Source organism: Cydia splendana, chromosome 27 (genome assembly GCF_910591565.1).
Source record: "Cydia splendana chromosome 27, ilCydSple1.2, whole genome shotgun sequence".
Lineage (NCBI taxonomy): Eukaryota > Metazoa > Arthropoda > Insecta > Lepidoptera > Tortricidae > Cydia > Cydia splendana.
Window position 1 is genome coordinate 2,443,172 of NC_085986.1, and position 24,422 is coordinate 2,467,593.

Below are 24,422 nucleotides of genomic sequence, written 5' to 3' on the forward strand. Positions count from 1 at the left end.
GTGTACCTTCGAATGCGGCGTAATGTAGCGGCGTCCACCCAGAGTTGTCTCTGTGGTGTTCATCTAGACCTCGGTCAAGGAGCTGCCGGACTACTTCCACGTTTCCTGTCCAACAAACGAGAAATAACTATTATTATTTAAAAAAAACCGGCCAATTGCGACTCGCACATAGTACTATACTTAACATAACTTGGACTTGTTAACTTGGACTTAATTGTAACATCTTATTATGTAATTTATGTTCATGACTACGCAATAAATGAAATATGAAAGGGTCCCGTGCCATTACGCAAAAAACGGCAAATAAAGCACGTTTGTTGTATGGGAGCCCCACTTAAATATTAATTTTATTCTGTTTTTAGTATTTGTTGTTATAGCGGCAACAGAAATACATCATCTGTGAAAATTGCAACTGTTTAGCTATCACGGTTCATGAGATACAGCCTGGTGACAGACAGATGGACGGACAGACGGACAGCGGACTAATAATAATAATAGGGGTAATAGGGTCCCGTTTTTACCCTTAGGGTACGGAACCCTAGAAAAAGTAAAGGATGAGCGCTGGTGGCCCAGCGGTACCCAACAAACAATTAAGCGACACTTAGCACTTATTTTATCACCTAAAGACATAGAACGGCTGTAGAATAGCTACATATTCTAAGCTTACAGGCTCTGGTGACATCAAGGTCTTTAAGAGGTCCATGTATAGCTTTAAGATCCACAGTAGCCGTTTTGGCCGCTATAATGCATCTTAAGCCGCTAGTGTTATAGCTCAAAGTGAATTCTACCACCTTAATATCTATATGAGTGATAAGCAGCTGCAATTTTCACTTAAGGTTCTAAACAGGCGATAAAAAGTCTTTTATAGCTCCGTGTATCATAATCGCTACTTAACTCTCTTGTATCACTTACAGTCGAAAAGAGAAGTTATGAGTCACCATTATCGATCATGTAGTCGCAGACGAGCGTTATTCAATACCTTAGTACATCTTATACTGTTATTAGAGTCTTACTTAGAACCTAAGCCTATAGCGCCATGTTAAATTGACCGATGAATCAATAAGCAAAACAAAAACTATTAATTAGAACGTAAATACTTCATAAAAATCGATACTTTTACTCAATATTGACCTAATGTTAGTATTGTTATATTTAAAACCGGACTTCACGTATATTGAGTAATTTTTCGAAAATTAAATACGGTGGACCACAAATAAAAAATATTATATTCAGATAAATATGCAAAGGATCAGAGGCCCATTAAAATTTTGTTAGTAATACATATAGTTTTTGACAGTGTAATTAATTTCGCCATCATAAATCCGCAGATAACTCCTGCATCAGTGAACTAAAATAATTATTTGCTTTTAATTATCCGCCATTACATTTCACTTCAAGCTGTCACAGAGCAAGCTTACGAATAATAATACAAAATGGAAACATCTGCAACCAAAGCAGATAAGGCTAAGGAAAAAATGTGCAATTACCTTCTTGAGTGTTACAAATATTGACTTTAAATGCTAATATACCATCTAAAGCTGAAAGTATCATCTATACGGCCCTACACTACTACTCAAATAGTTAGTATTCGCTTATTTGGCACCCTTTTAAATCCTAAGTACTTAATCAACGCTATTACAACACTACTTTAGCGCTCTTCTACTACAACAGTTTGTAGTCACCTATATGCAACCCATCTAGCTCCTAAAGAATTAATTAACACTATTGTAGCTCCACTATACCGCTCTTATGTCTCTTTTTTTATCCGCTAACCCTACTGTAGCACTGTTATAAATCTTATGGTGATAAAATTTGTGCCCAATCCGGGGTTAGAACGGGGTTATAGCCGGCTATAACTCCTATTTTTAGAGCACTAACAACCCCTAAAGAGTAAATAGGCGCTTATATAAATCTCTTCTAACCCTTAAATTTAGCGCCTAATGTTAGTTGGGTAAGAGCGTGCGACTTTCAATCCAGAGGTCGCGTGTTCAAACCCGAGCTGGTACCAATTAGTTTTCCGGAATTTATGTACGAAATATCATTTGATATTTACCAGTCGCTTTTCGGAAGAAAAAGGTGTACCTTAGAACACGGCAGATCCCAACCCCAATCGGCCAATCGGCAGATTTAAACGGCGCGCGAACTTTCATGCGATTTTAGTTACATTGCGGACTGCTGGTTACGTCCAATTCAACCGACCGATCAAAACCCGCAATGTAATGAAACTCGCATGCGAGTTCTCGCTTCGTCTAAATGAGCTGGTGTAATTAAGTACAGTCCCTCCCTGGCAGTCATTAGGATCAATCTTAACCCACCTTGAGCCGCGGCCGTAGTGAGCACAGTCCGCCCCTCCCTGTCCATGGAGTCGACGCAGGCGCCCCAGAACAGCAGCAGCCTGGTGGCGCGCGCGTGGCCGGCGGACGCGGCCGCCCACAGCGCCGTGCGGCCCAGCGCGTCGTGCGCCTCGATGTCGCATGGCCCACATATAACCAACTACACCCACCTTGAGCCGCGGCCGTAGTGAGCACAGTCCGCCCCTCCCTGTCCATGGAGTCGACGCAGGCGCCCCAGAACAGCAGCAGCCTGGTGGCGCGCGCGTGGCCGGCGGACGCGGCCGCCCACAGCGCCGTGCGGCCCAGCGCGTCGTGCGCCTCGATGTCGCATGGCCCACATATAACCAACTACACCCACCTTGAGCCGCGGCCGTAGTGAGCACAGTCCGCCCCTCCCTGTCCATGGAGTCGACGCAGGCGCCCCAGAACAGCAGCAGCCTGGTGGCGCGCGCGTGGCCGGCGGACGCGGCCGCCCACAGCGCCGTGCGGCCCAGCGCGTCGTGCGCCTCGATGTCGCATGGCCCACATATAACCAACTACACCCACCTTGAGCCGCGGCCGTAGTGAGCACAGTCCGCCCCTCCCTGTCCATGGAGTCGACGCAGGCGCCCCAGAACAGCAGCAGCCTGGTGGCGCGCGCGTGGCCGGCGGACGCGGCCGCCCACAGCGCCGTGCGGCCCAGCGCGTCGTGCGCCTCGATGTCGCATGGCCCACATATAACCAACTACACCCACCTTGAGCCGCGGCCGTAGTGAGCACAGTCCGCCCCTCCCTGTCCATGGAGTCGACGCAGGCGCCCCAGAACAGCAGCAGCCTGGTGGCGCGCGCGTGGCCGGCGGACGCGGCCGCCCACAGCGCCGTGCGGCCCAGCGCGTCGTGCGCCTCGATGTCGCATGGCCCACATATAACCAACTACACCCACCTTGAGCCGCGGCCGTAGTGAGCACAGTCCGCCCCTCCCTGTCCATGGAGTCGACGCAGGCGCCCCAGAACAGCAGCAGCCTGGTGGCGCGCGCGTGGCCGGCGGACGCGGCCGCCCACAGCGCCGTGCGGCCCAGCGCGTCGTGCGCCTCGATGTCGCATGGCCCACATATAACCAACTACACCCACCTTGAGCCGCGGCCGTAGTGAGCACAGTCCGCCCCTCCCTGTCCATGGAGTCGACGCAGGCGCCCCAGAACAGCAGCAGCCTGGTGGCGCGCGCGTGGCCGGCGGACGCGGCCGCCCACAGCGCCGTGCGGCCCAGCGCGTCGTGCGCCTCGATGTCGCATGGCCCACATATAACCAACTCTCACATGTACCCTATATATACCCTAGCATAAGTATCGTGTATCAGAATAAACCTATACTCCTGAGATAGTGTTTGTCTTTACGTCCCACCTCACATGGCGATCCTGCCAGTGCGGCCTTGCGCTGCACTGGCGGCGCTTCGCGCCAGCCGGTACTTTAATAAATTAAATGGAGAATTCAGTGCCTTATGAACAGTGACGAAACTTTTATGCACGGGACAATAACTAGTGAATAAACAATGCAACAATTGAACAGTGTAAGTTTCGACGACTTTAAAGGTGAAAAATAAAATGTGTTGGTCAATTATTAAAAGGAACTCTTTATGGACTTACTAAGTAATATTAATATACTACGTTTCAACACCAACGATTAAAACGTAAAAGGAAATCTTACTGAAACAACAAGAGAAACTAGGATCGTGTTGCTGCCGGGAGCTGTTGGTGTCCTTGGACGAGGGTACCCAATGTACCCGTTGGATCAACGTTGGATGGGAACTGAGGACGTCGTCATCAACAGGCAACAGGGTCACGATGGTGAAATTATATTGACCTTTTAGACAATATTTCGTAAAATCATTTTTTTTTTTTGTAGGAGTAGTAATTTAGATTAAAATGTTTCCTGTATTAATATTTGTGCCTTGAATAGATATACACACCTATATGTAATTTCAAGTAAATTCTCGGTTTGATTTATAAGTCTTTAATCATTAGTTAATCCAGCGCTGGATACGGAAGTAAATCAGTAAACAGTTATATTGAATAAAATATGAATCGATTATTTGTGTATTTTAAGATTGTAACAATATATGTAGTATGTAAGATGTGAAGCCGCTTGATGACGAAACACTAATATGGTTAAAAGGTTAGTATATAATTCTTTTTTATTTCTCAATGTAATTTTTTCGATTAAATCAAGTCACATATTTTTCATATTTTGTTGATCAGTATTCTTTTTAAATTTCAAATTTATTTTAATCCAATTTCATTCAGTGTAACATAAGGTTTTGTTTTCAAATTATTCCCAATACATTGCACAAGTCCAGTATTCCCAAATACTTAGAAATAATTTCATCATAACTTGCAAATAAGGTAGGTATACATCGGTCACGATGTCACCACGATTGGTATGCGCCGTCTGTAATTACAGCTCAAATTTCACATAAACATTTGTATCACTGTGCACTTAATAAGATCATTTAAATTGTAAGTACAACAATAGTCCATGATAATTAAAACTACATATCCCACTTTTAACCATATACTATACTAGATTTTATGACTTTGGTATAGGTTAATTAAAGACTTTTAGTTAGTATTTAAGATGTTTTTATTTTTATTTGATTAAGCTCTTTATTATGTACCGGACTTGACAATTTTATAAACACGGATCTGACATATTAAACAAATGAGATATGACTATATAGGTAAATATAATTATGGCTATGACTTTTTAAAATTTAAAATGGTATGTACTGCAAGCAACGAAATTGTATTGAGTTAGTTGGAATTTAGTACGTTTAGGTAAAGATTTAATGTTGGATTTTAAGGGTTGAATTTTAAGGTTCGTAAAAATGTTTGTAACGGTGTGTCTATTGTTGTGTCAGTTATGGAAATGCGGAGTCAGATTAGTGATGTTTTTAATTAGGATTATTTTGATTTTAAGACATTTTTTTTATGTAATTTAATGTGTATTGGAGTTGACATATAATATGGACTTGACGGATTTAGGATCAAAGTGAAATTAAATGATGACAATATTGATAAATGAGGATAAAAAGAAGGTAAAAATAATATATGTATATAAAAAAAACATAGGATTGTGATCGTTTATGAAAAGTTTTATTAGTTGGTAGAGGTATGCTCAGGATTGTTTTAAAGTTGGATTTTATGGCTGTTGGTTTTAAAAAGTGTAGGGATTGTAAAATGTAAAGAATTATAATGGAATAGTTGTGAGAGGTATAGTTTGATATGTGTAGATGGAATTGGTTGCATAAATGGATCGTGTTTTATTTAAGCAGTGCTTGGGAAGGCTGATATATATAAGTTTTTCAAAGAACAATTAGCCTGATCAACTAAGAGTTGTTGAAATTCTTACATGTTGAAGCTTTCATGGGGTTGCGTTATATGGTTGGTTTTTGAATGTTTTTGTATGAGAGGAAAATATAAAAGAAAATAAATATGCCTATCGCATCTTCGGTGGCCCGAGAGGCGGCCTTGAGCGATACGGTATAGCAAGGGTACGCCAGGATACAAGGCAGGCACGGAATCCTTGGATGTCTGACCATGATTCGGTCGAGTATCAATCGTGGAGACTCCTTGGACACATGGAAGGTTATGATGCAAGGAAGTGTTAAAAGAACTGCCTGAATGTGAATATGAATATATGTATGTGTGCGCGCGTAATAAATAAATTTCCTTGTATCCTGAGCAAATAAATAAATGTGTATTAAGGTCGGCCGACCACAAAAGTAAATGCGTTGTGTACCCTTGCCGAAAGTGATGCACACAGGATGCACACTTTGAGTTAAAATAATATAATAAATAAACTGAAATTTAACAATAATGACGTCTTAAAAACTGAATAATTAAGAAACTACTTGCAAGTATGTAACAATAACTATGGATTTGAGAATATGATGTAATTGATGTATTATAATATGATAAATACGGAATGTAATAAATAACAACTAGGTACCTATTAGGATTGACTTAATTATAATTATACACGTGTGTCTTAAATAGACAAGAATTTTTTTTTACAATAGTGATAATGTTCAAATAATGTGTTTTTTTTTATAAATCTTTGTATTTTTAATTTTTCTTATAACTGCGTAACGTATCTACTTTGTAATTTTGTTTCGTCATCAAAGCGTGCTGCAATTGTGTTTATACTTTGATTATTAATTTGTCAATTATTTTATAAATATGTTATTATTCTGCTTTGTTTTACGACTAAGGTATTTTTTTTGTTATTTTTTTTCTTTGTTCAACCAATCTAAAAATTAAAATGAAAAAAGGTTACCTACAATAAATATTGATTGTTCTTAGATTTTATATCTTGTTTTTTTGCGTTTTTTTTCATAGATTGTAAAACAGTGTAACTATTTACTCTTTTCATACTATTACTAGATATATGAAAAAAGATTATTTTGTAAACTTATAATCTTTTTTTTTCTTTTGGAAGGGAGGTGTAGTGTGCACCATATATGACACGCACACTCTCTCACATGTACCCTATATATACCCTAGCATAAGTATCGTGTATCAGAATAAACCTATACTCCTGAGATAGTGTTTGTCTTTACGTCCCACCTCACAGTCCGCCCCTCCCTGTCCATGGAGTCGACGCAGGCGCCCCAGAACAGCAGCAGCCTGGTGGCGCGCGCGTGGCCGGCGGACGCGGCCGCCCACAGCGCCGTGCGGCCCAGCGCGTCGTGCGCCTCGATGTCGCATGGCCCACATATAACCAACTACACCCACCTTGCGCCGCGGCCGTAGTGAGCACAGTCCGCCCCTCCCTGTCCATGGAGTCGACGCAGGCGCCCCAGAACAGCAGCAGCCTGGTGGCGCGCGCGTGGCCGGCGGACGCGGCCGCCCACAGCGCCGTGCGGCCCAGCGCGTCGTGCGCCTCGATGTCGCATGGCCCACATATAACCAACTACACCCACCTTGAGCCGCGGCCGTAGTGAGCACAGTCCGCCCCTCCCTGTCCATGGAGTCGACGCAGGCGCCCCAGAACAGCAGCAGCCTGGTGGCGCGCGCGTGGCCGGCGGACGCGGCCGCCCACAGCGCCGTGCGGCCCAGCGCGTCGTGCGCCTCGATGTCGCATGGCCCACATATAACCAACTACACCCACCTTGAGCCGCGGCCGTAGTGAGCACAGTCCGCCCCTCCCTGTCCATGGAGTCGACGCAGGCGCCCCAGAACAGCAGCAGCCTGGTGGCGCGCGCGTGGCCGGCGGACGCGGCCGCCCACAGCGCCGTGCGGCCCAGCGCGTCGTGCGCCTCGATGTCGCATGGCCCACATATAACCAACTACACCCACCTTGAGCCGCGGCCGTAGTGAGCACAGTCCGCCCCTCCCTGTCCATGGAGTCGACGCAGGCGCCCCAGAACAGCAGCAGCCTGGTGGCGCGCGCGTGGCCGGAGGACGCGGCCGCCCACAGCGCCGTGCGGCCCAGCGCGTCGTGCGCCTCGATGTCGCATGGCCCACATATAACCAACTACACCCACCTTGAGCCGCGGCCGTAGTGAGCACAGTCCGCCCCTCCCTGTCCATGGAGTCGACGCAGGCGCCCCAGAACAGCAGCAGCCTGGTGGCGCGCGCGTGGCCGGCGGACGCGGCCGCCCACAGCGCCGTGCGGCCCAGCGCGTCGTGCGCCTCGATGTCGCATGGCCCACATATAACCAACTACACCCACCTTGAGCCGCGGCCGTAGTGAGCACAGTCCGCCCCTCCCTGTCCATGGAGTCGACGCAGGCGCCCCAGAACAGCAGCAGCCTGGTGGCGCGCGCGTGGCCGGCGGACGCGGCCGCCCACAGCGCCGTGCGGCCCAGCGCGTCGTGCGCCTCGATGTCGCATGGCCCACATATAACCAACTACACCCACCTTGAGCCGCGGCCGTAGTGAGCACAGTCCGCCCCTCCCTGTCCATGGAGTCGACGCAGGCGCCCCAGAACAGCAGCAGCCTGGTGGCGCGCGCGTGGCCGGCGGACGCGGCCGCCCACAGCGCCGTGCGGCCCAGCGCGTCGTGCGCCTCGATGTCGCATGGCCCACATATAACCAACTACACCCACCTTGAGCCGCGGCCGTAGTGAGCACAGTCCGCCCCTCCCTGTCCATGGAGTCGACGCAGGCGCCCCAGAACAGCAGCAGCCTGGTGGCGCGCGCGTGGCCGGCGGACGCGGCCGCCCACAGCGCCGTGCGGCCCAGCGCGTCGTGCGCCTCGATGTCGCATGGCCCACATATAACCAACTACACCCACCTTGAGCCGCGGCCGTAGTGAGCACAGTCCGCCCCTCCCTGTCCATGGAGTCGACGCAGGCGCCCCAGAACAGCAGCAGCCTGGTGGCGCGCGCGTGGCCGGCGGACGCGGCCGCCCACAGCGCCGTGCGGCCCAGCGCGTCGTGCGCCTCGATGTCGCATGGCCCACATATAACCAACTACACCCACCTTGAGCCGCGGCCGTAGTGAGCACAGTCCGCCCCTCCCTGTCCATGGAGTCGACGCAGGCGCCCCAGAACAGCAGCAGCCTGGTGGCGCGCGCGTGGCCGGCGGACGCGGCCGCCCACAGCGCCGTGCGGCCCAGCGCGTCGTGCGCCTCGATGTCGCATGGCCCACATATAACCAACTACACCCACCTTGAGCCGCGGCCGTAGTGAGCACAGTCCGCCCCTCCCTGTCCATGGAGTCGACGCAGGCGCCCCAGAACAGCAGCAGCCTGGTGGCGCGCGCGTGGCCGGCGGACGCGGCCGCCCACAGCGCCGTGCGGCCCAGCGCGTCGTGCGCCTCGATGTCGCATGGCCCACATATAACCAACTACACCCACCTTGAGCCGCGGCCGTAGTGAGCACAGTCCGCCCCTCCCTGTCCATGGAGTCGACGCAGGCGCCCCAGAACAGCAGCAGCCTGGTGGCGCGCGCGTGGCCGGCGGACGCGGCCGCCCACAGCGCCGTGCGGCCCAGCGCGTCGTGCGCCTCGATGTCGCATGGCCCACATATAACCAACTACACCCACCTTGAGCCGCGGCCGTAGTGAGCACAGTCCGCCCCTCCCTGTCCATGGAGTCGACGCAGGCGCCCCAGAACAGCAGCAGCCTGGTGGCGCGCGCGTGGCCGGCGGACGCGGCCGCCCACAGCGCCGTGCGGCCCAGCGCGTCGTGCGCCTCGATGTCGCATGGCCCACATATAACCAACTACACCCACCTTGAGCCGCGGCCGTAGTGAGCACAGTCCGCCCCTCCCTGTCCATGGAGTCGACGCAGGCGCCCCAGAACAGCAGCAGCCTGGTGGCGCGCGCGTGGCCGGCGGACGCGGCCGCCCACAGCGCCGTGCGGCCCAGCGCGTCGTGCGCCTCGATGTCGCATGGCCCACATATAACCAACTACACCCACCTTGAGCCGCGGCCGTAGTGAGCACAGTCCGCCCCTCCCTGTCCATGGAGTCGACGCAGGCGCCCCAGAACAGCAGCAGCCTGGTGGCGCGCGCGTGGCCGGCGGACGCGGCCGCCCACAGCGCCGTGCGGCCCAGCGCGTCGTGCGCCTCGATGTCGCATGGCCCACATATAACCAACTACACCCACCTTGAGCCGCGGCCGTAGTGAGCACAGTCCGCCCCTCCCTGTCCATGGAGTCGACGCAGGCGCCCCAGAACAGCAGCAGCCTGGTGGCGCGCGCGTGGCCGGCGGACGCGGCCGCCCACAGCGCCGTGCGGCCCAGCGCGTCGTGCGCCTCGATGTCGCATGGCCCACATATAACCAACTACACCCACCTTGAGCCGCGGCCGTAGTGAGCACAGTCCGCCCCTCCCTGTCCATGGAGTCGACGCAGGCGCCCCAGAACAGCAGCAGCCTGGTGGCGCGCGCGTGGCCGGCGGACGCGGCCGCCCACAGCGCCGTGCGGCCCAGCGCGTCGTGCGCCTCGATGTCGCATGGCCCACATATAACCAACTACACCCACCTTGAGCCGCGGCCGTAGTGAGCACAGTCCGCCCCTCCCTGTCCATGGAGTCGACGCAGGCGCCCCAGAACAGCAGCAGCCTGGTGGCGCGCGCGTGGCCGGCGGACGCGGCCGCCCACAGCGCCGTGCGGCCCAGCGCGTCGTGCGCCTCGATGTCGCATGGCCCACATATAACCAACTACACCCACCTTGAGCCGCGGCCGTAGTGAGCACAGTCCGCCCCTCCCTGTCCATGGAGTCGACGCAGGCGCCCCAGAACAGCAGCAGCCTGGTGGCGCGCGCGTGGCCGGCGGACGCGGCCGCCCACAGCGCCGTGCGGCCCAGCGCGTCGTGCGCCTCGATGTCGCATGGCCCACATATAACCAACTACACCCACCTTGAGCCGCGGCCGTAGTGAGCACAGTCCGCCCCTCCCTGTCCATGGAGTCGACGCAGGCGCCCCAGAACAGCAGCAGCCTGGTGGCGCGCGCGTGGCCGGCGGACGCGGCCGCCCACAGCGCCGTGCGGCCCAGCGCGTCGTGCGCCTCGATGTCGCATGGCCCACATATAACCAACTACACCCACCTTGAGCCGCGGCCGTAGTGAGCACAGTCCGCCCCTCCCTGTCCATGGAGTCGACGCAGGCGCCCCAGAACAGCAGCAGCCTGGTGGCGCGCGCGTGGCCGGCGGACGCGGCCGCCCACAGCGCCGTGCGGCCCAGCGCGTCGTGCGCCTCGATGTCGCATGGCCCACATATAACCAACTACACCCACCTTGAGCCGCGGCCGTAGTGAGCACAGTCCGCCCCTCCCTGTCCATGGAGTCGACGCAGGCGCCCCAGAACAGCAGCAGCCTGGTGGCGCGCGCGTGGCCGGCGGACGCGGCCGCCCACAGCGCCGTGCGGCCCAGCGCGTCGTGCGCCTCGATGTCGCATGGCCCACATATAACCAACTACACCCACCTTGAGCCGCGGCCGTAGTGAGCACAGTCCGCCCCTCCCTGTCCATGGAGTCGACGCAGGCGCCCCAGAACAGCAGCAGCCTGGTGGCGCGCGCGTGGCCGGCGGACGCGGCCGCCCACAGCGCCGTGCGGCCCAGCGCGTCGTGCGCCTCGATGTCGCATGGCCCACATATAACCAACTACACCCACCTTGAGCCGCGGCCGTAGTGAGCACAGTCCGCCCCTCCCTGTCCATGGAGTCGACGCAGGCGCCCCAGAACAGCAGCAGCCTGGTGGCGCGCGCGTGGCCGGCGGACGCGGCCGCCCACAGCGCCGTGCGGCCCAGCGCGTCGTGCGCCTCGATGTCGCATGGCCCACATATAACCAACTACACCCACCTTGAGCCGCGGCCGTAGTGAGCACAGTCCGCCCCTCCCTGTCCATGGAGTCGACGCAGGCGCCCCAGAACAGCAGCAGCCTGGTGGCGCGCGCGTGGCCGGCGGACGCGGCCGCCCACAGCGCCGTGCGGCCCAGCGCGTCGTGCGCCTCGATGTCGCATGGCCCACATATAACCAACTACACCCACCTTGAGCCGCGGCCGTAGTGAGCACAGTCCGCCCCTCCCTGTCCATGGAGTCGACGCAGGCGCCCCAGAACAGCAGCAGCCTGGTGGCGCGCGCGTGGCCGGCGGACGCGGCCGCCCACAGCGCCGTGCGGCCCAGCGCGTCGTGCGCCTCGATGTCCGCCTCGTGCTCCAGCAGAAGCTCGCAGATTTCACTAAACAAATAATATACTTGGTCAAGCAAATAATGTCAGTAGCAAAAGGCGGCAAATTTGAAAAACGGGACAAGTGCGAGTCGGGCTCGCCCACCGAGGATTCCGTACTTTTTAGTATTTGTTGTTATAGCGGCAATAGAAATACATCATCTGTGAAAATTTCAACTGCCTAGCTATCACGGTTCATGAGATACAGCTTAGTGACAGACGGACGGACGGACGGACGGACAGCGGAGTCTTAGTACTAGGGTCCGGGTAAGGTTGTACCGGACGTGTAGGCAGGCTTCAAGAATGAATACGCTAGGTAGGGTAAGTATTTTCAGCTCTTTGAATAGGCTCCGAGCGGGATGATCGTGCGGTTTGTTAGCAATTATTCGAACGGCGCGCTTTTGGAATTTGAACACCTTTTTACGATCAGCCGCTGTTGCCCACATGTTTTGGTTCGACGTACATTGCTGCTTTTCTTAGCGCAATACTGCTCTTTGAGTGCTGCCCTACTTCACTTTGCTGTACATTGCCACTGACATACTTTGCTTGACAGACTATATTGACTTACGTGTGGCCTTCAAAAGCAGCGACCAGTAAGGGTGTTGCGCGATCGCGGTCGCAGCGGGAGACGTCAGCGCCTCTCTCTAAGAGTAGCGCCGCGCAAGCTGCTCCAGAGGCGCAGAGGGATGCTACTGACAGTGCTGTTCGACCTGGAAAGTAAATAAATAGATAGATAGAGTGCTCTAATTCTAAGTATAAATAAAGTGCTCGAGTGGAGACCACGGACTAGCAAGCGCAGCGTAGGACGTCCACCCAGATGGACAGACGACCTTGTTAATGTCGCCGGAAGACGCTGGATGCGGGTCGCTTGGATGCGTGGACGTAGGGAGGAGGCCTATGTTCAGCAGTGGACGTCTTATGGCTGAGATGTTGATGATAAGATAGATAGATAATCTGTTTATTTGTTTGCCACAATACACACAGAATATTCAAATACAAAAATGACATAGAGAAAAAAAAACAATCAATAGAAAATGCAGATATAAGAGTCACAAAGATTTTTACAAAAATAAAAAAAGAAAGAAAAAATACATATAAATACTGTTTCAAACCATTAGAATGCTGTGTGCGTCGCAGCAAAACAAAAGCCGCTTTGTCGACTAAATAGTGTTTCGTTTTAAGTTTATAAAATACATATGTATGTTAGTCTGTAAGGTATTTGTAATATGGGCCTTGTTGCCTGAATTAAATTTCTAAATAAAAAAATAAAAGGGTTCTGGCTCAATATTACGCTTCACCCTATGGGAGAGGCACTGATATTCTGCCAGGAAATGAAACCATTTATTTTATTTACTTGGAACTATAATAACTGATGATATTGTGGATAATGAAATTGAAATGCATCACGACGTTTCGACGAAAGCTCGTAATTCTAAGACAGAAAATTTTACAAATAAAGATTTTTTTTAACTAAATTTTACTAATTTACCATCTTCATCGGCATGGTCGACGCTCGCCCCAGCGTCCAGTAACGCTCGAACAATGTCAGCATGTCCCATGTAAGCGGCCGCGATGAGCGGCGTGCGGCCCTCCTACTATATCTATCTCACTCTACTATCTCACCGTCTTCGTCAGCATGGTCGACGCTCGCCCCAGCGTCCAGTATCGCTCGAACCATGGTATAATAATATACTCCGCCTGGTACTCCATTCCGAGATTCGCGTATGACCTAACTGACACGCGCCTACGTCATCATGCTGTTTACAGGTTCTCAAACTTTGAAATGTGGGAGAATTTTAACCAACGGTGAAAATTATTTTAACGGCATTAATTTTAAGTTATTTATGTAGAAACATAGTAAAATAAAACAAATCTAATGTATTAAATTAAACTTTATTTATCTATACAAGACAAACGTTTAAAAAACTAATTCACAGTTACACATTAATTACCAAGCTTACGACGTGAAAAGTTTGGAAAACACTGCGACTGCTGACACTGAGCGAGAAGGAAATAACAATTAACACGCGTTCGACAAGGATGACGGTCAGGGCATGAAGTTATCTAGATCCGAATTGTCAAATGTCCACAGCGCTATCCTGTGTTGCCAGTAGTATAAACAGAATTACCCGAAAGTCTGAAATTTCTTTCGTGAATCGGAAGATATTGCTAACGAGTAATTAAAAATGACGTGTTATTGTAAAATTTAAGCTAAAATACATATAAATGAAAATTATAAAATTATAAAGAAATATTTTAACTTATTAACCATAGGTATAATGTACCCATGTAACATGTTATGTTGAAATAAAGTGGCAATGTTATTGTGACGTAATCGCGTGTCACTCTGGGAATGGAAGACCATGTTTTATTAGACCATGGCTCGAACAATGTCAGCGTGTCCCATGTAAGCGGCGGCGATGAGCGGCGTGCGGCCCTCCTACTATATCTATCTCACCGTCTTCGTCAGCATGGTCGACGCTCGCCCCAGCGTCCAGTAACGCTCGAACAATATCAGCGTGTCCCATGTAAGCGGCGGCGATGAGCGGCGTGCGGCCCTCCTACTATATCTATCTCACTCTACTATCTCACCGTCTTCGTCAGCATGGTCGACGCTCGCCCCAGCGTCCAGTAACGCTCGAACAATGTCAGCGTGTCCCATGTAAGCGGCCGCGATGAGCGGCGTGCGGCCCTCCTACTATATCTATCTCACCGTCTTCGTCAGCATGGTCGACGCTCGCCCCAGCGTCCAGTAACGCTCGAACAATATCAGCATGTCCCATGTAAGCGGCCGCTATGAGCGGCGTGCGGCCCTCCGCGTCCGCTTTATCGGGATCCGCGCCTGCTGCTAGTAAGCGGGACACGACGCATTCATGGCCCGACCAGGCGGCCGCTCTGTTGAACAGTCTCATTTTGAATTTTATTCGCTAAAAAGTCGTTTAAATTAAAACCGGACAAGTGTGAGTCGGACTCGTTCACCGAGGGTTCCGTACTTTTTAGTATTTGTTGTTATAGCGGCAACAGAAATACATCATCTGTGAAAATTTCAACGGTTCTCTAGTTACAGTCTGGTGACAGACAGACGAACAGCGGAGTCTTAGTAATAGGGTCCCGTTTTTACACTTTGGGTACGGAACCCTAAAAAGCGTAGGCCATATAAGGGTTACACAACGTAGCCATCGAAAAATTTAACAATTTTTATTCTAAAAGCGTGGTATTTTTTTTAATGGTAAAAAAAATACCACGATTTTAGAATAAAAATTGTTAAATTTTTCGATTAACAATACAATTTACAATACAATTCGATTTACGATACAATACAAATCCTCTTTATTGCACAACCTCAAAATAAATTTACATAGAAACACAAATAAGGGGTCATCCATTAATTACGTCACACAAATTTCAAGGTTTTTTGACCCCTCCCTCCCCCCTTGTCACACTTGGTCACGTTTGGCAAACCCCTCCCCCCCTGGTGTGACGTCACATTTTTTCAACGAAATCGGCAAATCGAATTAAGTATTATTAATTTTTTGTCAAAATATTAGTAAATTTATAACCCAAAACTGATTATGAAAAAAAATTAAACTAATAAAAACGATTATCGTTCCAAAAACTTGTTTTTGAACTGTACAGTAAATAAAATGATTAAAATAAAATTTGAAGAGAAGACAACGTTTGGAGAAATTAAACTCATATTAACCAATTAGGAGGTGCAAAACACTAGTTTAAAAATACAGAAAAAAAGACTTTAAAATTTTAGATCTTCAACAATAAAAAAATACATATACACATATGCAGACTACTAACATTTACAAGTCTGATTCAACTGTATTTTACTTTGCTTGTCAATAATTATTCTGCGTATGACTTCAATCAAAAGACCAGTTCTAATTTCGAAGTTCATACATTTATATTTCGAAATACCCAAATAGTTCTTAAAAAAATAAGGCTAAAAATAACTGCATTCCCGATGCCAGGGAGGTTTTGGGATTATACTGAGCAACTTTTACTATGGGACCAACCCCGAAATCGCGAAAATAATTTAACCCTCCCATAGAAAATGGACCAGCCATAATGTATGAAACAGCCAAATTTTTTTTCGTTTCGTGGTTTGTGATTTTTTTTTTGTTTCGTGTGTTGGTGCCAGAGTAAAAGTTGGCAACGGGAATGCACTTATTTTTTAGCCACCCATAAACTTTTATTATATATTTCTGCTCTCACCTCAAAGCCGTCCTGTTATCTGCATCGACGCAATCCACGTCACATCCAAATTCAAGTAGAACTTCCACCACCTGCAAATAATAAAAATATAGTTCCAAAATATACTCTGTATCTTTAGGTATTTAACACGGAACCCTAAAAAAGAGTAACCAAAATCTAAAGTGTCATTCTATGGAACTTGCTAACTATGTAAACAAAAGTCACTAGTAAATTCATCATTCTTTGACAATTTCAATATGGCGGTTTGTTTACATAGTTAGCAAGTTCCATAGAATGACACTTTACCTTCAAATGGCTTCTTAAGCCAGTTGAGGGTAGATGAAAACATTACATGATCAAATAATGTGGGTTAAAGTCAGGTCGTTCAGTGACTGATCCAGGCGGTTTATGTATTTGGTTGGTTAACCAATAAATGTTATAACTACCTGAAAATGTACAAATAATTTGTTTACTTTTATTTAAGTACCTAAAGGTACAGAGTATGTCTGCAACGATTTTCAGAGCACACGCAGTGCAAGTTGCAGGCGTCCATAGGCTACGGTTACTGCTTACCATCAGGCGGGTCGAATGACTTGTATGCTCGTTTGCCACAAACGTAGCGGGCATTCTCGGCTCCGTTCGGCTCAGCATTGCTCCGAGCAATTATTAGGGTTGACACAACTTGAAGTCTCTTTACGACCACAGATAAGATAATGACTTGAATTTTGACAACCCTAAATAGCCGACAGTGGTGATACATTAGAAAGGGACAGCATGATTCGTCCCTGAACCGCTGTCAAACTTCGGTTTTGTAGGAAGTTTCCTTTCTGTACGGTAGTACTATTATTTATTCTGTGCCGACGCAATTTCGTGGCCGGGCCGTATGAGTGGTTGTAGTACAAACAGCAACACTCCTAACTGTACATCGGAGCACTTTATTACATAAGGCATAAGGTCCACCGATGCACAGTTAACAGTGTGGACGATGGTATGGTCGGCTAATCCTTTGTTTATTGTTAAGTAAAACCGCACGTGCTTACCTGCAAAAAAAGGGTCGTATAAATTTTAATTGGCACCTGAGCGCGCTAAAAAAAACCCGTGTAGGTGCGCTCTCCTATAACGTGCCTTTGTTACGCATCTCGATGACAAAGACTGGTTCTGTAGCGCTCGACTCGCCGGCACTCAGTAGCCGTAGAGGGACCACATAAGAAGTGGCAAATTATTTTCCATTTGTTCATTTTGAATCTTATTGCAATTCCCATAGGAGTTGTAATTCAATAACCGGTTAAAGTGACCGATGCAGGCGCCGTTTTACTTAATAGACAAAGGATTGGCCGTTCGGGGCCAGCTGCGAATCGAACAACTATACCTCGGTATGTCCCGCCCAGGCCGCCGCCCTCAGCGCGCTCCAAGCGTCGGCGTCGGGCGCGTCGGGGCGCGCGCCGGCGCGCAGCAGCACGCAGCACGTGGACGCGCGGCCGGCGCGAGCGGCCGCGTGCAGCGCCGTGCCGCCCGTCGCGTCCGCTACTAGCGCTAGCTCCGGGCAACGCTGTGATAACAAACAATACAAGTTGTTGTTAAGGTTATTCGATAGTTTGCCGTATTTTAGGCGCTCTAGCCTCCTAAGTCCTGAGTTCCTTTAAAAATAACAAATTAAAATCGAAATGTGAACTACAATGGAATAAAAGAGGGTTTTAAATTCAAAACTGCAAAAATGACTCTGGGTCTTAGGAGGCTAAATTCCAAATTAGAACTGGTTTGGGGTCATCCATTAGGGGTCGTAAGTCAAATATGATCACATGATTTCTGGACGACCCCTTAATTACATCACACGTTTAGGGGAGGGGAGTCAAGAAAATGTGACATGTTGTGACAAAGAGGAGGGGGAAGTCACAAACTTTGTGACGTCACTTTAACTTCATCAGTAATAGAAAATTTATTTAAATTATTTTATTCGCTGTACAGTTCAATAACGAGTTTTTGGAACGATAATCGTTTTTATACGTTTAATTTTCTGTCTCAATCAGTTTTGGGTAATAAAATTACTAATATTTGATTTTCATTAATATTTTGATAAAATATTAAATATATATTTGCCGATTTCGTTGAAAAAATATGACCTCACACCAAGAGGTTTGCCAAATGTGACCAAGAGTGGCAAGGATGGAAGAGAGTGGTAAAAAAACCTAGATTTTTACTTATAAAACAAGTGCCATGAAATTTCATCTCAGCATGGAGCTAGTAACGCATTCACTGCCAGGGGGCGTGGCCTAGAAGCAAACTTGTACGACGGTGAACGCATAGAGTTCGAAGTCTGCAGCAATTTTGATAGCCGACGCAGTGCAAGTGTTATTTATACAACATAATTTCATAGAAGTTTGACGTTTAAAATGACTTGCACTGCGTGGGCTATCAAAATCGCTGCAGACTTTTCTTGGTCTAACTCTATATGCGTTGCCGCTACTGCCTGGCAGTGTGTGCGTTAATAAATTAAATACTGTGTAAAAGCCAATTTGAAAAATAGTATATTTATTATTGAACAAAAAACGGAGTAAACAAACCGTATTGCGATAAAAAGTAAATAACCATGAGGAAAAACAGTGATATTTGTTACATTACAATTAAATTAATAAATATATATCATTTATAAACTTCCTGCTACGGCTGCTGACTTGAACTAAGAATTCATATTTTATAAATTATAATTAACAGGTAAATTTTATACATTTAATTTTCTACTTTGACACAATCAGAATAAACTCTAAAATATAAAATGTGACGTTTTTGGTAGTTTTCAACTGTTTATGCTGCTTCCTAGGATATTTGAAGTGAAAACTTCTTAAGCGGCGCTGTGCACTTTTTGTGATGGGGAAAAAATGTTAAACTCGCGACAGGTCACGTGACCGTAAGATTCGTAAGACGGACACGTGACCTGATCGGAAAACTGTTACAATGTCATTGAGTTTTCACTTCTGCCGGCACTCCCGGAGAGCAACCCGTTGTTTTTTTTTTATAGTAAAATAGTCAACAAACCTTTAGCAGAGCCGTGAGAGCATCATCCTCTCCTCTGGTCGCTAATTCGAAGACCGCGTTCGGATCAATAACGACCGGCTCTTCGGATTCCACGTCGGGCGCTAGCACTTCTGTTTCAAGAGGCGCGTCCAAAGAGAGCTGCAAGAAAAATAACTCTTAGATTCATCACAAAATCACACACTCAGGGGCATTGGGGGTGGGTCTGTTTGTGTGGCAATAGGGAATATTAAGCAAAGCTCTACGTAGGTGGCGTAACTAGTACATATACAGTAAACAAACATCAATGACACATCATACGTCACATGGCCTACCGTGAAACACGACAATCGAAACATCGGTTTCTGTCTCTCTATCACTCTTGCATATTCGAGCGATAAAGAGGCAGATAACTAAATTTCGATTTTCGCGTTTACCGGTAGGCTCTTGTTAACAAACCGCCTTGATGCACCAATGTCATATTTTATTGTCTGTGAAAACTTGTCAAAAACAGTTTAAGGCACAGTATGTATAAGTTAGTTTATGAATTTACTAGAGTACTACTGCTGCACTCTGGCGGCAGAACATTGCAGTAATATCCCCTTACTACACAGCGTGGCCCGTTTTCATTGTTCCTTGAGATTGTATGCTTACTACGTTGTTCTTACCTACCTTTTTATTTTATTATCAATCAATCAATCAATCAATCAATCAATAAATGTATAAAACCTTAACAGTCCATCCATACACTTAAAATAGAAGTTTTCTCTCTTGTGAGAACTACACACACACACAGCTTATGTGCTAAGTAATAATTTTATTGTACAAATGAATACAAAATAAGTGCACTAATATACTCTCACCCTAATTGCGTATTATGGATCTAAATATGTTTATATTGTTTATGTATGCATATGCATTAAAATACCAAATCACGTAGCGTGGTACGGGCATGTGATGCGAAGGGATGAAAGTCATGTGACGAGAAAGGTATTTAGCCACGTCAAATTAAGCCGAATTTGGGCAATCTGCGGAAATAATGCGTGTAGTTTTGAAAAGTGGTAGATTTACGGCATACCTTGTGGTGTCCAGATAAACATACTATAAGTCCTCGAGGGTAGAGGGTGTGCTGTGGGTGTAGGGGGGGGGGGGGGGGGGGGTTGAAGGTACCTTTTTTTTTTCATATTTTTGCTCATATTTCTACAAATTTGGTTATGTTCATTTTTACTCTGCGATCAATACTTTAGAAGCTACAGGCTGTTAAAGTTAAATAAGAGATAAAAAATTGACGGTTTAAGAATTGTTAATCATAAATGAAAATTTTAGTTTATAATAAGCAAGCTAAGTAACCTGCTGATAAAATATAAAAAAACCGGCCAAGAGCATGTCGGGCCATGCTCAGTGTAGGGTTCCGTAGTTACCCGACCGTCAAAATAGACTATTTGCAAAAACTCAAAAACTGCTAGACCGATTAGGTTCGCTATATTTTTCCTTGAAAGTCTTTACTAAGCTATGTTTTCACGATTTTTTTCATATTTTTTGGACCCATGGTTCAAAAGTTAGGGGAACTAAAGGGTAAAACAGAACTTTTTTTCTTTCAGATCGGTTATTTCCGAAAATATTAAGTTGATCATAAAATAGTTCGTGAAGACCCTTATTCATTTTAAAAGACCTATCCAACGACACCCCACACTATGGGGTTGACGCGAAAAAAAAATTCATCCCCACTTTAATGTAGGGAACCACAATAAAAAAATACTTTTTCTAGTTTATATTTTACGACTTTGTCAGCGTAACTGATTTATATATTCGTATCGTGTCAAGTACGAGGAAAGGAAAACTGAGGAAAAAGGTGGATGGACTGTGTGAGAGATGATATGAATCGAACGCAAGTGAATGATGAAATGACGGGCGACAGAGAGGTGTGGAAGAGAAAGACATGCTGCGCCGATCCCAAGTGAATGAGACAGGGGCAAGAGAATGATAAGAATGATGATGCATAATAAAATAAATACATCATGTGTACCTTGTACAAGGTTGGCAATACAATGAAGATAGTGATAGAGATAGAGAGATACAATATCTTATCTCCAGTATGCAGATGACATGGTAAACATATGCATATAACATTACGTAACATCAGTTGGCTATTAGTCATAATTACTGTTTGTTTGTTTCTTTCCTTTAATGATTTTACTACCAGAAACTACTAGGGAAATTCTTAAAATCTGACGCATTTAAATCAACAGAACAAATTACATTTGTTATAATATGATTGCGGTCCTGTCATAATAAACTGACCAGCACCATCCAGCACATAGGTGTTGGATGGATAGATAGCAAATTGCAGGTAACTGTATTTGGGTGAATGAACTTTCTTTCGTTACTCGTTGCCATGGTTACGCGCGTTCTCCTAGGCAAAAAGAATAGATAGTATAGAGGGCTCCTGTCATTGTAAATTTTGTAGTCACTGTAAATTTACTGCCATCTATCGACACACGACTAAAACTCAAAATGAAAACGTATAAAGTTATCAAAAAATGTATATATATGGATAAATGATTTTATTATTTTTATATCAGTTTGATCCATGTTCATTCACTGATATCTATGTGTTAAAATTGTTAAATATGAAACGGTGTCGTCACGCCATCTAGCCGAGGATAGGCTAAAGGTGTGTGCGCCATCTATTCGAGAATGACTTTTACTTGAATTCCGAGGCACGTTTTTTCCTTAGACTTTATTCGTCTTATACGAAGTTACATATGTCTTTGTCCTAGGTCAGAGTCAGCAAAGTTTATAGAAAAAGAGCCAAATGCAGCAAAAATCAGCAATAATATGTAGATCAAAGAGCCGCACGTGTTGTTTTCAAGTGTTCTTTTTGGCGTGGCTTAAAGAGCCGCAATTGTACCTTCAAAGAGCCGCATTGCGGCCCTCGAGCCGCGGTTCGCCGTCCACCGGACTAAGTCATTGAGGTCTGATTTACTTATGAAACTCTTTGAATACTTACCAAATCAGGCACCAGCTCGGTAGTCTCTCCCGGCGCGGAATCAGACCGGCTCAGTTCTAAAAGCGCTCGAAGTACGCGTCTGTCGTGGGGCCATCTGGCGTCTGTATTGCCTGATATTAGCTATGCATGGCCTCTAAGGCTAGTCTATTTAAATTTAAACTTTATTGCTCACACAATAAGGTGTAACTTACCAAATCAGGTACTTCTTCGGTAGTCTCTCCTGGTGCAGAATCAGACCGGCTCAGTTCTAGTAATGCGCGAAGTACGCGTCTGTCGTGGGGCCATCTGGCGTCAGTATTTCCTGATATTAGCTCAGACATGGCCTCTAAGGCTAGTCTTAAATTTAAACTTTATTGAATATACAATAAGATGTAACTTACCAAATCAGGTACTTCTTCGGTAGTCTCTCCCGGCGCGGAATCAGACCGGCTCAGTTCTAATAACGCTCGAAGTACGCGCCTGTCGTGGGGCCACCGTGCGTTTGTGTTGACTGATATTAGCTCTGACATGGACTCTAAGGCTGGTCTATTTAAATTTAAACTTTACTGCACATATAATAAGGTGTAGCTTACCAAATCAGGCACCTCCTCAGTAGGTAGTCTCTCCTGGCGCGGTATCAGACCTACTGAGTTCTAAGAGCGCGCGAAGTACGCGTCTGTCGTGGGGCCATCTGGCGTCTGTATTGCCTGATATTAGCTAAGCATGGCCTCTAAGGCTAGTCTATTTAAATTTATACTTTATTGCACATACAATAAGGTATAACTTACCAAATCTGGTACTTCCTCGGTAGTCTCTCCTGGCGCGGAATCAGACCGGCTCAGTTCTAGTAATGCGCGAAGTACGCGCCTGTCGTGGGGTCATCTGGCGTCTGTATTTCCTGATATTAGCTCAGACATGGCCTCTAAGGCTAGTCTATTTAAATTTAAACTTTATTGCACATACAATAAGGTATAACTTACCAAATCTGGTACTTCCTCGGTAGTCTCTTCCGGCGCGGAATCAGACCGGCTCAGTTCTAGTAATGCGCGAAGTACGCGCCTGTCGTGGGGTCATCTGGCGTCTGTATTTCCTGATATTAGCTCAGACATGGCCTCTAAGGCTAGTCTATTTAAATTTAAACTTTATTGCACATACAATAAGGTATAACTTACCAAATCTGGTACTTCCTCGGTAGTCTCTCCCGGCGCGGAATCAGACCGGCTCAGTTCTAGTAATGCGCGAAGTACGCGCCTGTCGTGGGGTCATCTGGCGTCTGTATTTCCTGATATTAGCTCAGACATGGCCTCTAAGGCTAGTCTATTTAAATTTCAACTTTATTGCTCACACAATAAGGTGTAACTTACCAAATCAGGTACTTCTTCGGTAGTCTCTCCCGGCGCGGAATCAGAGCGACTCAGTTCTAATAACGCTCGAAGTACGCGTCTGTCGTGGGGCCATCTGGCGTCTGTATTTCCTGATATTAGCTCAGGCATTATGGACTCTAGGGCCGAGGGGTCTGTGGATAAACAAAAATTATTTTTATTTAATTTAAAATATTATTAGAATAACGCAGCGGTCGGCAACAGGCGGCCCTCGAACCTCTCACTTGCGGCCCGTGAGCCCCCCTGGCTATTTTGTATGTAATATTGTCAAACAACAATGTCTGATAAAGTCACACATATTAACAAAGCGCGGCCCGCGTCTACTTCCTTAACAACTATGTGGCTTGGTTGCTAAAAGGTTGCCGACTGCTGGAATAACGTAATGTTGGTCACGAAAAAATCACGATAGATCACGTAGGGGGAGGGGGGTATAAGGAGACCTCATCACGTGTATTTTTCTACAGTGAACGAAACTAAGAAAAAATATATACCACACGAGTAGATACTTTTAAGTAAATAGAAAAAAAATACTATTTATCTTAAAATTAGGTCGAATGAAAAAACGAATGTCATTTGGGGGAGGGGGGGGGGGGGCAAGAACCAGTACCATAAGGGCACACGGGGCCCGTGCCCAGGGCCCCCACCCTCAGGGGGCCCCGAAGGACAGATAGTAACAGTATATTTGATTACCCATAATAAATAGAAAATCATAGTAGAAAAATGTCAGTTTAATTCGCTTTCTTTACTTTCCAAAAGGGCCCCAAATTCTTATGTGCCCAGGAGCCCCAGCTTAATTAAAGACGGCCCTGCCAAGAACCTCACTAAATATCATCAATTTGGGGGTCAAAAAGTAGCTGA

At 47.1% G+C, this 24,422-nt stretch overlaps 1 protein-coding gene across 1 annotated transcript in view; it reads right to left on the reverse strand.

The window, feature by feature from the left end:
• The window catches only part of LOC134803789 (ankyrin repeat domain-containing protein 50), an 88,908-nt gene that overhangs the window by 25,572 nt on the left and 38,914 nt on the right, over positions 1-24,422 (reverse strand). The window contains exons 21-28 of the mRNA XM_063776625.1: positions 23,547-23,698; positions 19,218-19,355; positions 17,554-17,733; positions 16,206-16,276; positions 14,695-14,876; positions 12,550-12,691; positions 11,803-11,993; positions 7-105 (exon numbers count right to left, since the gene is read on the reverse strand). Of these exons, the coding sequence (XP_063632695.1) occupies positions 7-105; positions 11,803-11,993; positions 12,550-12,691; positions 14,695-14,876; positions 16,206-16,276; positions 17,554-17,733; positions 19,218-19,355; positions 23,547-23,698 (1,155 nt within the window). The remainder of the gene's footprint in view (positions 1-6; positions 106-11,802; positions 11,994-12,549; positions 12,692-14,694; positions 14,877-16,205; positions 16,277-17,553; positions 17,734-19,217; positions 19,356-23,546; positions 23,699-24,422) is intronic.